The sequence below is a fragment of the Tinamus guttatus genome, unplaced genomic scaffold, assembly GCF_059628265.1.
Source record: "Tinamus guttatus ecotype Peru unplaced genomic scaffold, ASM5962826v1 Tinamus_guttatus_pri_ptg000051l, whole genome shotgun sequence".
NCBI lineage: Eukaryota > Metazoa > Chordata > Aves > Tinamiformes > Tinamidae > Tinamus > Tinamus guttatus.
This window is the reverse complement of record NW_028288585.1, coordinates 1,044,909-1,059,269: the sequence shown is the minus strand read 5'-3', so window position 1 is coordinate 1,059,269 and position 14,361 is coordinate 1,044,909. Positions and strand designations below refer to the sequence as shown.

The following is a 14,361-nucleotide window of genomic DNA, read 5'->3' as shown; positions in this document are numbered from 1 at the left end:
TTCGATTCTTGATGGCCCCTCTACAAAAAATACTTGGGGCTTTTGGCCTCTTATTGGAAAAGCTCATTTTACTTCAGTAATCACCTCACTTTGAAAGGAGGGGAATGTGAATCTGCAAGTTAAATATTCTTCTGACCTTACCCTGTAACCCCAAATCCCTTCCCTCACTTCCCAGGCTATGGGAAATCACAGCCTATTTCTGTAGTATGAAACTGCTGTTTTTAATGATGCCTACAATTAGTTGGATTTTGACCACACTAAAAAGAAGTGTACGTATATCTCCTTATAGAAAATCTAGTATGGGGATTTATAACATTAAGTTTTAATAGGGCATTGCAGGCAACGCTTTGAATGTCACGGCCTGTAAACCAAAGTTCTCCAGTATTGGAGTCATGGTCTGTGTTACTCGGTATTTGGGGATTTTCTCTTACAAGTTGGGTATCTCCACTTAAGTCAGATCGATGTAAAGAAAGGTTTATTAAAATATATAAATATTTATTTTCTGATTGGAGTGTATATTTTCGTGGTAAATTATGTGGACGTTTTGGGATTATTTGGCAAGGAAACTTGCCTAGAAAAATGAGAAGTTAATATTTTTTAAATATATTACCTTACTGAATTATCAGAAGAGGGGAAAAATGCATTTTACATGTTCTGCATCGTTTACCATATTCAAATGTGCCATTAATAAACCAGATAATTGCACATTCTGAAATAATCACTGTAGTAAATTATAATGAATGACCAGGGGAAAAGACTGAGAATTTATTATAGTGTTTTACTACTTTTTTTGCTTTTAAGAAACTCTTGGTTATAATGTAAGTAAATAGGGTGGGGCAGGGTTAGGAGACAGAAGCTTCAGTAAAGCGGAGTATGGCCACGTTACAGAGCTGGAAGGGAAGCTGTGGTTCAGGGAATAGAGGGGCACAGGACGTGCATCTGGCACAGCTAGAGGTGAAGTAAGATATGCCAAAAGCTGTCCAACTGCTTGGAAGAGAGATTCTGAGAAATGGTAAATTTTGAGAGCTAAATCATAGCATGAGAATGCAGCTGAATGGTGCGTGTCTGAGAAACGTATTGTTGGCAGTACTGTCTGGTAAGTACTAAGTAGCAGCATTGGTCTTATGTTAGAAAGCTGCACTTATGAAATAAAAATTAGAGCTGTATAGATAACGTATATATGTGTAGATACATTTAATGTAATGTGTAAACATTTAATAATAATGCTGCTTTGTTAAGGCTATGCTTAGATAAGCAATATATCTACCCACAAGGTAAACAGCTGCAACCATTTGAGGCATAAAGTGTTGAGAGCTGTCTGGCTTTCCAAATTTTATTTTGAGAAGTACTGTCTCGAAACAGGCTTCCTATGAACGCTTTGCTGCTTCCTGCAAAGGCTTTATAATGCAGTAAATGGTTCCCAAAACATTTGGAGCAGACTGTGTTTTTATCTGTGTCTCAGGCATTTAATGTATGCTACTCTTCCTCTTGTTCAGGTCATTTAGTGGGATGAATAATCATATGCACCCAATAGTTTGCCCCACAGAAAATAGGGGTTTCAGAAATGTGGTGCAGAGTTTAAGAATAGATATTTCCTTGTAGTTTCTCTTTCTTGCCGATCCTTCGAGTCTCTCCTGTAGGTCATCCTGGCTGGTGGCCCAGATAAGTGCAGCACGTGAAGTGCAGCTGTACGTGAAAGCTCGGGGAACAAAAGGCAATTCTGATGTAGAAACTGTCATGTCAGGTACTAAGAAAATGAATATAGAGAAAAACATTATAAATGTACCCCCCAACTAGCAGCCTTCCCTCGCTAAATGTGTCCTGGTAAATAGCTGCTGCTCCTGTTAACAAGTTCATGTAAGACTTCCTCATCCAAAAGCAGAAGCAGCATCTGTTGTTGCAGAACATGGCAGTCAGATGTGATCTCTTGTATTTCCATAAACGTAAAAAGAGAAGGAGTAGCAGATGGATCTCTTGGTTTGGTATCTAATAAATATCTGTTTTCAGACACAGCTTAGGAACAGCAATGCAAAACATAAATAGCATCTGTTTATTTTTCCCATCACCTTCTCTGCGTGCGCAGGAGAGCTGTGCCTTGCGTGCAGCCTCGCTGCAGCGGTGCTGCCATGGCTCGCGCTTCATCCTGAGGTAAAACCAGACAGATTTTCTTGTGTGAGAAGCACAACCCTTCTTACCAGCCATTAATGGTAGGCAGCAAAACTCATTCAAACAGGGATGTACTCTGAGTAACTTGTAACTCTTCCAGAATATTTTTCTTTAGAATCCTAGAATAATTATGGCTGCAAAAGACCTTTGAGAGCGAGTCCAACCATAAACCCATCACCACCATGCCTGCACCTCATCTACACGATTCTTGAACACTGCTGCAGATGGTGACTGCACCACTTCCCTGGGCAGCCTATTCCAATGCTTGACTACTCTTTCCGTGTAGAAATTCTTCCTGATATCTAACCTGACCCTCCCCTAGTGCATCTTGTGGTCATTTCCTCTTGTCCTATCAGCAGTTATTTTGGAGAAGAGATTGACTACAGTCGCTTTTCAGGTAGAGTCTCCCCTGAGCCTCCTCTTCTCCAGACTAAATAATCCCAGCTCCCTCAGCCGCTTCTCATAAGGTCTGTGCCACAGCCCCTTCACCAGCTTCATTCCTCTCCTTTGGACACACTTCAGGGCTTCAAAGAACTTACAGTGAGGGACCCAAAACTGAACACAGTATTTGAGGTGTGGCCTCACCAGCACCAGGTTCAGGGGACCGATCACTTCCCTGGTCCTGCTGGCTACGCTGTTCCTGATACAAGTCAGGAGGCCGTAGGTCTTCCTGGCCACCTGGCACACTGCTGGCTCATGTTCAGCTGTTGACCAGCACCCCCAGATCCTTTTCTGCCGCACAGCTCCCCAGGCACTCTGCCCCAGGCCTGTAGAGCTGTGTGGGGTGGTTGTGACCGAAGTGCAGGGCCCCAGCACTTGTCCTTCTTGAACCTCATACAGCTGGCCTCAGCCCATCAATCCAGCCTGCCCAGATCCCTCTGCAGAGTCCTCAAGCACATCTACTCTTCCTCACAGCTTGGTGGCATCTGCAAATTTGGTGAGACTTGCACTCGAACCCCTCATCCAGATGATTAAGATATTAAAGAGGATCAGCCCCAGCACCGACCCCTGGGGGACACCGCTCGTGACCAGTCACCAACTGGATTTAACTCCATTCATCACCACTCTCTGGGCCTGGCCATCCAGCCAGTTCTTCCTCCAGCGAATAGTGCACCTGTCCAAGCCATGAGCTGCCAGCTGCTCCAGGAGAAGGCAGTGGGAGACCGTGTCAAAGGCCTTACTGAAGTCTAAGCAGACCATGTCCACAGCCTTTCCCTCAGCCACCAGGCAGGTCACCTGGTCATAGAAGGAGATCAGGTTGGTCAGGCAGGACCTGCCATTCATGAACCCATGCTGGCTGGGCCTGATCCCCTGCTTGTCCCACACATGCTGTGTGATCACCCTCAACATGATCTGCTCCAAAGCTTCTCCCAATACTGAGGCCAGGCTGACAGTGCTGTAGTTCCCCGGATCTATGACCTCCATCTGACTCTTCTTGTAGATGGGTGTCACACTGGCCATTCTCCAGTTGTCTGAGACCTCTCTGGTTGACCAGAACCGCTGATAGATGATGGAGAGCGGCTTGGTGAGCACTTCCACCAGCTCCCTCAGAACTCTCGGCTGGATCCCATCTGGCCCCATAGACTTTGAGTGTCCAAGTGGAGTAGCAGGTCACTGACTGTTTCCACCTAGATTATGGGGGGTTATTCTGCATTCTCTAGGTGTCTTCCAGTTCTGGAAGCCAAGTACCTTGAGGATAAAATATTCTTGGACTACAGCAGTATTTTGAAGTGAGGAGGGTAAGCGAGAAGGGCTCTGTAATCAATGGCCTTGCATATCAAAGCTGAAAATGATCCATAATCTTCAAGAATGTGTGTAAACTATTATTTTGAAATGCAACTTTGCATTTGTGTATGTGTACATGAATATTGCAACAAGTAATACACAGGAAGTAAAAATACTGTCAGATTTCTTCCATGCTCTAAATTTGAACTTTTTTCTGGTATCTTTCTGCTTCATCTTGGGGAAAAAAAAATGCTTTAAGAGTAACTTTTTAATGTATATTAGTATTCCATCCATTACTTTTTTTAGGAAATAAGTAAGACAGGGTTTCCTGTTAAATGTTATTCATACATATTTAAATTTTGTGTTATAAACAGTAATTCAAAATGGCTGGGTTTTGCCGCCTATAGGTTAAAAATACTTAGTTCCTTGGCTCTAATATTCACTAAGATATATCAACAGCACGCCTATATCTTTCAAAAGACTTCAGACCAATCTAGCAAAATCTGGGGTTTCATGGTACCAATTTATAAGAAGCATATTAAACACTTGAAAAGTATTATGTTCTCAAAGAATATGGAAGTAGTTTTATATAAACATTGTATGTAGAACTTGATGTATTTGAAGTTAGCTCCCTTTGTGTAAGTGTGTGACACAAGAGAAAAAAAAAAAAACCTGTGAGGATGGTAGATTACAGACACTAATACTTATGTTGAATAATGATATATAGATAACATGGATACAACATGTGAAACTGGAAAAGGAAATTTGTTCTTTGAATATATTAAATAAAAATTTGTTTTAAAATACTGATAGTACTTTAGCACTGAATAAAAATTTATGTACTGTATTTCAGTGATTTCTAGAATACTAATCCTCCAGTAAAAGGTGAATAACTGTGCACTTGGTATGACTTTGGGTTGGAGAGACCATTTTTATTTAGCTGAAGAAAGCTGACATTTATAGTGAGTACTAGATGCTTTGAAAAGTAACCTTTTATTTTGCCCCCAAAAAAGCTTTAATAAATTTGCTCTTAATGCCATGCAGCCATCATAATGTTCAGCAGAATCTGTACTCAGTATTTGTCAAATGCTTTGTAGTAACAAATTCACTTGTGATAAACTTAAGAATTGGTTAATAAATTTTACTTATTCTACTTTGTCTTGGACAGCTTAAATTCAAATGAGAATGAGCACTTATTATTCTACACATCAAACACATTTTGTAGCGTTTTTGTCTCTATATTCTATTCATAGAATGCTTAAGGATGGAAGGGACCTCTAGAGATCATCTAGTCCAACCCCCCTGCACATGCAGGGTCACCTAGAGCACGTGGCACAGGACTGCATCCAAGTGGGTTTTGAAGATCTCCAGAGAAGGAGACTCCACAACCTCTCTGGGCAGCCTGTTCCAGTGCTCTGTCACCCTCACTGTTAAGAAATTTTTCCTTAATTTCCTGTGGAACTTTTGGTGTTTCAGTTTCCGGCCATTTCCTCTGGTTCTGTCGCTGGCCACCAGTGAAAAGAGGCCAGCACTATCCTCCTCACTGCCTTCCTTGAGGTACTTATAGACACTGATTAGATCCCCTCTCAGCCTTCTCTTCTCCAGGCTGAACAGGCCCAGCTCCCTCAGCCTCTCCTCATAGGGCAGATGTTCCAGGCCCCTGATGATCCTTGTAGCCCTGCGCTGGACTCTCTCCAGCAGCTCCACATCCCTCTTATACTGTGGAGCCCAGAACTGGACACAATACTCCAGATGCGGCCTCATCAGGGCTGAGTAGAGGGGCAGGATCACCTCCCTCAACCTGTTGGAGACGCTCTTCTTAATGCACCCCAGGATCCCATTGGCCTTCTTGGCCACGAGGGCACACTGCTGCCTCATGGTCAACTTGTTGTCCACCATGACACCCAGGTCCCTCTTTGCGGAGCTGCTCTCCAGAAGGTCAGTCCCCAGCCTGTACTGGTGTCTGGGGTTATTCCTCCCTAGGTGCAGAACCTTGCACTTGGCCTTGTTGAATTGCATGAGGTTTTTCACCACCCAGTTGTCCAGTCTGTCCAGGTCCCTCTGGATGGCAGCACAGCCCTCTGGGGTATTGGCTACTCCTCCCAGTTTGGTATCATCAGCAAACTTGCTGAGGGAGCACTCTGTGCCTTCATGCAGGTCGTTGATGAATAAATTGTACAGGACTGGACCGAGGACTGACCCCTGGGGGACATCACTAGCTACAGGCCTCCAACTAGACTCGGCACCACTGATCACCACTCTCTGGGCCCTGCCATCCAGCCAGTTCCTAATCCACCTCACTGTCCGCTCATCTATCCCACACTTCTGGAGCTTGCCCAGGAGGATGTTGTGAGGGACGGTGTCAAAAGCCTTGGTGAAGTCGAGATAGACGACATCCACCGCTCTCCCCTTATCTATCCAGCTGGTCATTCCATCATAGAAGGCTTTCAGGTTAATCAAGCATGATTTCCCCTTGGTGAATCTATGCTGACTGCTCTTGAGCACCTTCTTGTCCTCCACGTGCCTGTAGACAACAGCCAGCATGAACTGTTTCGTCACTTCTCCAGGGACGGAGGTGAGGCTCACTGGCCTGTAGTTGCTTGGTTCCTCCTTCTTTCCTTTTTTGAAGACTGGCGTGACATTGACCTTCTTCCAGTCCTCCGGCACCTCCCCCGTTCTCCAGGATCTTTCAAAGATGATGGAGAGCGGCTTAGCTATGACATCCGCCAGCTCCCGCAGCACTCTGGGGTGCATCCCATCAGGGCCCATGGATGTGTGGGTATCGAGGTTCCTTAGGTGCTCTCTGACCCAATCTTCCTCTACCCAGCGCGAGTCTTCCTCTCTGCAGGCTTCTTCTCTTGTCCCTAGGGCCTGGGGCTCTAAAGGGCTGCCCTTGGTAAACACCGAAGCAAAGAAGGTATTCAGCAACTCTGCTTTTTCTGTGTTATTCGTAACCAGTGTGCCCACCATGTTCACCAGCGGAAGTTTCTATTGAATATTTTCTTGCAATTCTACTTGAAACCATAATTCTTCAGCTCTTTTTTCATGACCTGCATTTTCACCTGTATCCCTAAATGTATTTATGCATTCAAATGGTTACAGGTGGATAGGGTGCAGAAAGCTATATGGGTGCAGGAGAAAAGCCTGGGCTTCTGTAGCTGTTAGTCCTGGGGGCTTTGCTGTGGATTTCACATGAAGCTGTATGAAGAAGTGCAAAGTACTTCTGAAAAAGGAGGGGGGAGGAGAGGCTTCTTTCTGTTGTGAGCTTTGATCAAGTGTCCTTGAGTAAATTAACATATTATGAATAAGTTCATACATTCAAAAATACCAATTTTATTTAAGAACTCAGAAGAATATATTTTGTCTGATGTGTAACTCAGGTTTGAGTCGTCTTGATTTGTTTATGTTGTCACTCAGTATAAACCTTGTATGCTTGAAGAAAACATTCAGGAGAGAGAGTGATGTGTTCTGGTAAGCTGGCATTGCTGTCCTTGAAGTCTTCAAATGGCATCTTGTTTCTGAAGCACACTAATATTGTGTGTGGAGAGGAGCCGTTACAAAATCTGAACAATCTGACATCTGAAAAATGTCTAAAATCCCTGACATTGAATATAACTTTGGACAGGATGCATCTTTAAGTATTCTCACCCTGTTGAAACAGCAACAATTTTGAGTTTAAAATATGGATGCCTTGTCTTTTTAAGATGGTCCGGCTGAAGCATCTGTTACAAATGGAGGCACCACCACTGTTACAGCTTTGAATGATGACCTGGATATCTTCGGCCCAATGATCTCTAATCCATTACCGGCAGCCGCTGTACCTCCTGCTCAGGTAAATTTTGTGCACACGCACCTATGTATGTATATTTGTATAAGCACAGACATGCATAAGCATGTGTGCACATGCACACTCTTATGTATATACATGCACATGCTTTCTTTCAGCGGATTGTACACGCAGGGGTGCGCACTGCTGAGCACTAGAAACTCTTTATTAGCTGAAATGGTTTTGTTTTTCTCACCTCTTCCAGCTTCCACGTTGCTCAAATATGAGCATTAGGAGACAGCTTTCTAATTTCCCTTAATTATCTGGCTAAATTGGATTCTGCTGTACCCTGTTGGTGATGATCATATTTTCTTTTAAATTGTGCTCTTCAATTTTGTTCGCTTTCTAGCAGGTAATGCTGAATTTATTTTTTACTTGCTGTCCTCAGGTTACTGGGCTTTAAATCAAACTGATTAAGGACCTTTTATCGCTTTGTGACACAGCTCTTTAAGAAAGGCCATACCAGATGCTTCTGTGTAAGAGCTGCTAAAAACATGAGGTCTCAAGCTTCATAGCTTGAAATAGCGAAATGAATAGCTTCATAGAGAAATGAAGGTGGATGCCGACAGAAAACAGCGCTGCTCCCTGGGCAGATCTGCCGTCGCGTCCCCTTGGCGCTCTCGCACCCTTCCTTCCTCGGCGGGAGGCCGAGGCCTGCGCCCACTTGCGCCTCTGGTGGCCTCGGAGGGACTCACCTGCCGTGGCGGAGGCGGCGTGGGGAGCCCTTGAGGAAACGCCACACGCGGCACGCGCGCGCCGAGAGGGCTGCGCTGGAGGAACCTGGCGTCTCCAGGGCCCTCCTAGCGCGATGCGGAGGCCTCTTTGGTCTCCCTATGCCTCAGGCATGCAGGGCTGTTCGTGCTCTTGAATTCATAGCTTGGAACCTGTGGCCTGTGTCCATATCCAGTAGTTTTGACAGTATCTAACGTGGAAGGATTGATGATGGAAATGGTCTTCTCCAGTCTACCTTCTCTTTGTAGTGTGCCACCATCTGCCTTTTGTTGTTTACTAAGGTCTAGTGACTTTGTTCTGCATTGGGTACTGTATAGGTGCTGTGTTTCCAACTGCCACACAGCTTGTGCTGTTCTCCTCTCCCCTTTCCATGGTAGTTTTACATATTCTCCTGGACCAGCAACCATCTGAATTCTGTAGTTGTTCCTCGTGATGATTTCTGACTAATTAGCATAATTATTTTTGTAAATATCTTTCCCCAGTTTATAACATCATTTGATTCTATAGGTTTTTGTCACAGCAATCAAATGTTCTGTTTTGTTTTGTTTTACTTTTTTTCTGAAGTCCCACATGGGATGTTTGTGTTGCAAAGCTCGTAGAATCCTGTGTGGATAAAGTGGAGCTTTCGAGGCCTGGTCAGCAGCTTGCCAGCAAAAATAGGGAAATCTCCAAAGTTGCTGCTTTAAGCAAGAACGTCGGCGTGCTACAGTAGCCGCTTGCTTTGTGGTGGTCATAAATGCTGCTACAGGATAAAAGTAAAATGGTGGACCTGACTGCAGACCCGGTCCCCTTATTGTTGTGTTGTAAACAGTTTCCTTTCACCGCGTAAAAGAGCTGAGAGCTGAACGTGCCCCGGTGTCGGGCAGCGGGGCGCTGAACACGTGGGGCGCACTGGGCCGGACGGAACCAGGACGGTGCCTTGGTGGGGCGCCGTGACCCGGCTCCTGCTGGCGCGGGCGCCCTCGCCTCGTGCCTCGCGCTGGGAATCCTCCCGGGCGGAATGGGGCAGCGGGAGCGCCGGGAGCGCCATGCGTCGCCTCGCGCCTGCGCACGCTCCCCGCTGCAACCGCCTGCGGAGTCGTCGCAGAATAATGCAAAGGAAAGACACTTGGGTGGGGTGTGTTTAAAAAGTGCTTGTTGTAAGGGCAACAAAAAGCGTCACAGTTTGAGGGTATCTGAGTTTCTCAGTGCTAGACTCTAGCAAATTATAGATAATTGTGCTTTCCCAGTAAATCCAGTGCACTTAGACCGTTGTAAGGGTTATAATCCATGAATTTCAGAAGCTATTTTGAATAGATGGACTAAAATTTTATTTTTGCTTTTTCTCCAAAAATACTGTTGTCTTAGCTAAATAGCATATTCCCAAACACTGAGTCTTTTGTTCTAGTTCCTCTAATTTATTCCCTGTAGGAGAGGATTAATGAGATGTGAATTGTAATCTCCTTATTGGTTTCCTAATTGTTTTTCATATTCTAACGACAGCTCATGATTTATGCAGCCCACCGATGAAAAATGTAAGCACAAGAAAAACTGAATAGCCTGCACAAGCAAGCACTGGAGCGTGGTCAGGTTTTAGTTTTGCTTGTTGCATAGCCTCTTTCTGGCCTTTCCCAAATGTGCATGTTGGATTTTGGGCTTTGGTGATGCTACATCTTTTGAAACACTCATTTACTTTAAGCTAAGCCCTATAACTAAACTGCTTTTAATTTAGTTCAGGAATGAGAGTGTGCAGTAAATATTTAATGTAACATGACTTCTGCTGGTTTAACCCAGTAGTCTGTCTTGACCTTAATTTCCCAGAGCACTTCCACTAAACCAGCAGCTGCCACCTTATCTGCTGCGTCCGGGGATCTTGATCTATTCACTGAGCAAACAACAAAATCAGAAGAGTCAGCAAAGAAGCAACTCTCCAAAGACTCCATCTTATCACTATATGGCACAGGAACCATGCAGCAGCAAAGTGCTCCAGGTAGATAACTTTTTCAGATGTATCTACTATCCTATTTTACCCTTACTTACAATACAGTTGTTATTTCTTAACAGTGTAAAACTATTATTCTTAATTCTTCTAAATATATTCAAATGAGTTTTATTTCATCCACTTATAAAAATGGGGAAATTACTGAAGCATAATACTAAGGCTGAAGAAAAACTAGCATGTGTTTTTAATTTGAAGTTTAATTTGAAATTTGAAGTTGTTCCAGTTACCAAACACACAAATTACTGACAGTATTTGTTAATTCAGCTTCTCTGCTTGGCGTGTGAGCCTGCCCCGTGTGACAAGCAGGCTGCAGGACGCTGCAGACCTGTCCCCTTTTGCTCCCAGCCGTGTGGCTGTGAAACCAGAGGCTTCCAGTAGTATAATTAGAAGATTCTGGTTTGCTGCAAGATTTGTCAAACTCATTTTTGTTAGTTAAAGTGTGGTAAGCAAGTCCCTTTCCTTTGAGAGGTTTTAAGCAGTTCCTTAGTGTGGCCATGTACCCAGGTGGCCCTGGTGGCTACAACTGGGCACAATTCAGCTTTACAATTGTTTTGTTGTGGTTCAAACGAGGGGAGGGGGAGGCTGTCACAAACCCCTGTCTGTAACGGCCCTCTTCCTGCCACAGGTATGTTCATGGGATCCTCTGCCATGCCGTTCACCACACAGCAATCCACTCACTTCCAAGGTTTTCCCGCCATGGGAGTTCCTGTGCCTGCAGCAACTGGAATGATGGGAAACATGATGGGACAATCTGTGCCGGTCATGGGGCAGAGCCCGGGTGTGATGGTAGGGATGGGAATGCCCAATGGATTTAGTGGCACTGCACCAAGCGGTGTGATGGGACTGCCTCAGAACGTCGTCGCGCCGCCCGGAGGGATGGCGGGGCCGGCGGTCACGCACGGCTTGCAGCAGAGTCAGCAAGCCCAGTGGAACCTCCCACAGGTAAGGAGCTCCGATTCCCTAATAAAAGTGCTTTAGAAAAGATGCCGCCTTTCAGATACTGCATGCGTAGATGGAGGAAGAAAGTTGCAGTGGGGTTTAGCTACAGACCTTTGGGCTGTGAACTGTTGAGATACGTGGGCAGGGGAATAAACAGGGAAGAGTGTAAGTTAAAGGTAATGCATATATAAGCACAGAATAAACCTTACCAAGGGAGCGCCAACTCGGTTCCCTGCTAGTGTCCTTAGTCTCCTCCTGCCATCTTTACTAGCCAGGAAGAAATCTAGCTGAGGTGCTGAGGTGCAGTTATGCAATACTGAAGTGCAAATTCAGCCTTATAACTAAAAGCAGAATTTAATTACTAGAGGATAGACATTAACAATTAATACTTTCAACAGACTTCAAAATAAATTTCAGTGGAATGTGCACAGTGCTTTACACTCCAGCAGTCTCCTGTAGATAAATAATAGATCACTCTAAGCAAATTATCTGTAATGTTCCCATGCTATTTTTGTTTCTTAAACATGTTTAAAGGGTTATCCAAATGTGTTAATATGCACTTAGTGGAACATCTTGGAAGGAGATTTTGAGACCTTACTGATTCCCATGAAGACTTCATCATGGAAGATAGCAACTGATTTTTTTTCTGTAATATTCTTTGAATTAGAAAAATCATATAATAATTACTTGCTGCTTACTGCAGTACTTTGTGAAATGAACCTTAAAGGCTTATTTAGCTTTAATGATGTTAATTTTTACTATTCTGTTCAATCTTACATTGTGAACATTGATGAAGGTAGGCAGTATTTCCTAAATGGATAAATGGGGTCTGTTGTCCTGCTTCGAAAAATAATCTTACCTCATGCATTTTAAAAGTTCAGAGTTTAAAATATCAAAAAAAGGGCACAGAATTACTGTTAACAACCTTTTTGTGCATCTTACTTCAAAGAGATAGGTATGAGATTAAAAATCATGCTTTTTATCAAATATCTATGAACATAGTTAAAAGCTGCCTCACAGGATCAGCTCTTTTACACATGTTTCTGTATCACCTGTACATAAAATGCTATCGGCACACTGATACTTCTCAGTTTCTCGGGGAACAGACCAGATCTGTGGCTGCAGCTGGCCGGGGAGGGCTCACTTTCTGCGCCGTGTATAAGTGCACCTTACACAATCTCCTCTACATACTCTCCCTCGGAAGAGATTACTGGAGCACGCATATCTCCACCAGCTTGCCTTGATTCCCATGGTCAGCACTACAGCTGTTTTTGCGGACACACATGTGAAAGCACAAAATACTGCGTTTTACCCTGAAATACCAGTGTGCAATTCACTGAAAAACATTTTTTCACCAGTGATTTGCAGTTTCGTTTTGAAACTGTTCAGTCTCGTTTACATGAACTCTTGATTTTTATCTAACACTATCTCTAAATTGCATATGATGTTCCTTATCTAGTGTCCCTCTTCATCACCTGGTTATTAATTTCACCAAATGCTCTTCTGCTCTCAAGCCCTTGAGAGGGGTGTCTTTACTCTGCCTGTGTTTCACTCTGCCCGTGCTTTGGGCTGGCCAGTAGGCATGTGGTACCATGGACTTGTTCTTTTGAGAACATTTTTACTGAGAGCATGGAAAAATTACAATTAATGGTTATATCTGGAGACAGTAGAAACATATTTGCATCTTCCTTAGAAGGAATGATGTGAGTTTGGAGCTCTTCAATTTCTTGAACCTTTAACTAGATTTATTATTTGGTTTTTTCACGTCTGTTTTAAAGAAATACGGTATCTTGAGTACATTTTAGTCTTTAGGAAAATGCTTAGTTATAGGTAATACTGAAGTTTAAAAATATCTTATACTTTGACAATCAAATGGACAATGTATCAAGCTTAGATAAAGATTTTGAGAGGGATGTTGCTAGAACAAAGAACACCTGCAATTGAAGGTACAGACAAGGCTTCGTAACCTGCCTTGTTTTTGTGATTGAAACTCGAAGGGCCTTGCGATTTGAGGAACCCCAGACGCATCATGTGGTCACTGCAGAGTCACTAGTAAAACGCTGGTTCGGAGGCTCCAGCCTGTCAGGCCCTTTGCCACAGGTCGCCCGCTGCTCCGAGTGATGGTGGTCGCTCACACTAAGGGTTCCCAGAAAAGCCGGCGCCTTGGGAAGTGTTTAGCAGGTTGTTTTGGGAAGCTGTGCTGAGGCAGAAAGCCGCCCCGCGGGACGCGCGCTGTGGCGGGCGGCGCGTTGCGTCGTGTCGTGCTGCGCGGTGCGCGGCGTCGCTGCTGACGGCGCGTGTGCTTTGTTTGCCTTGCAGGTGAGGCAGCAGCTGGGCGCGCTGAGCCTGGGCGCCGCGCGGGGCCTGGGCGCTGCGGGCGGCGCGGCGGGCGCGTGGACGGCGGGCGCCGCGGGCCACACGCTCAGCACGCAGCTCTGGAAGTGAGCGGGGCCGCCCCGCTCCCCGCGCTCGCCATGGACATCCGTTTTCTTTCCCCCCCGATTACAACTATAACTGACCGACCGTGTCGTGGTCTGTATTGATTTAAATTTGATGTAGTGACAAGCAGATCAAGAATACATTTATATATCATCAGCAGCTTTTTCATACTACAGTGCACTCATGATTTCGTAGACCATATATTTAAGAAGCTGCTTAATCATATACTGATTTTTTCCCTCAAAATTGTAGATCAAATGTTTGCATATAAGGGATGTAGCTATCATGTTAGTAATATCTAAAAATATAAACCCTGCCCTCCCAAATTACCCAGTAATCCTGTAGAAGGTACTCTATGAACAAATGTTTAATCATATATATATAAATAGAATGTAAATGTATCACTGAGCAATGTTTTCTAGTGTATCAAACAAATTTTGTTTCATCATACATTTCACTGTGATGTTATTATGGTGTGCGTAACAGGGAACATGATTATCGAAAGAAAGATAAACCTGGATGTTACTGTAGTTCTACAAATTAATAGTTTATT

At 44.2% G+C, this 14,361-nt stretch overlaps 2 protein-coding genes across 2 annotated transcripts in view; one reads left to right on the top strand and one right to left on the bottom strand.

The window, feature by feature from the left end:
* Positions 1-13,814, top strand: part of SMAP1 (small ArfGAP 1) — a 79,372-nt gene extending 65,558 nt beyond the window's left edge. Inside the window, exons 8-11 of the mRNA XM_088539851.1 lie at positions 7,596-7,723; positions 10,250-10,418; positions 11,056-11,372; positions 13,689-13,814. Coding sequence (XP_088395977.1) covers positions 7,596-7,723; positions 10,250-10,418; positions 11,056-11,372; positions 13,689-13,814 — 740 coding nt within the window. The remainder of the gene's footprint in view (positions 1-7,595; positions 7,724-10,249; positions 10,419-11,055; positions 11,373-13,688) is intronic.
* The window catches only part of ASRGL1 (asparaginase and isoaspartyl peptidase 1), a 449,509-nt gene that overhangs the window by 190,184 nt on the left and 244,964 nt on the right, over positions 1-14,361 (bottom strand). The window lies entirely within an intron of this gene.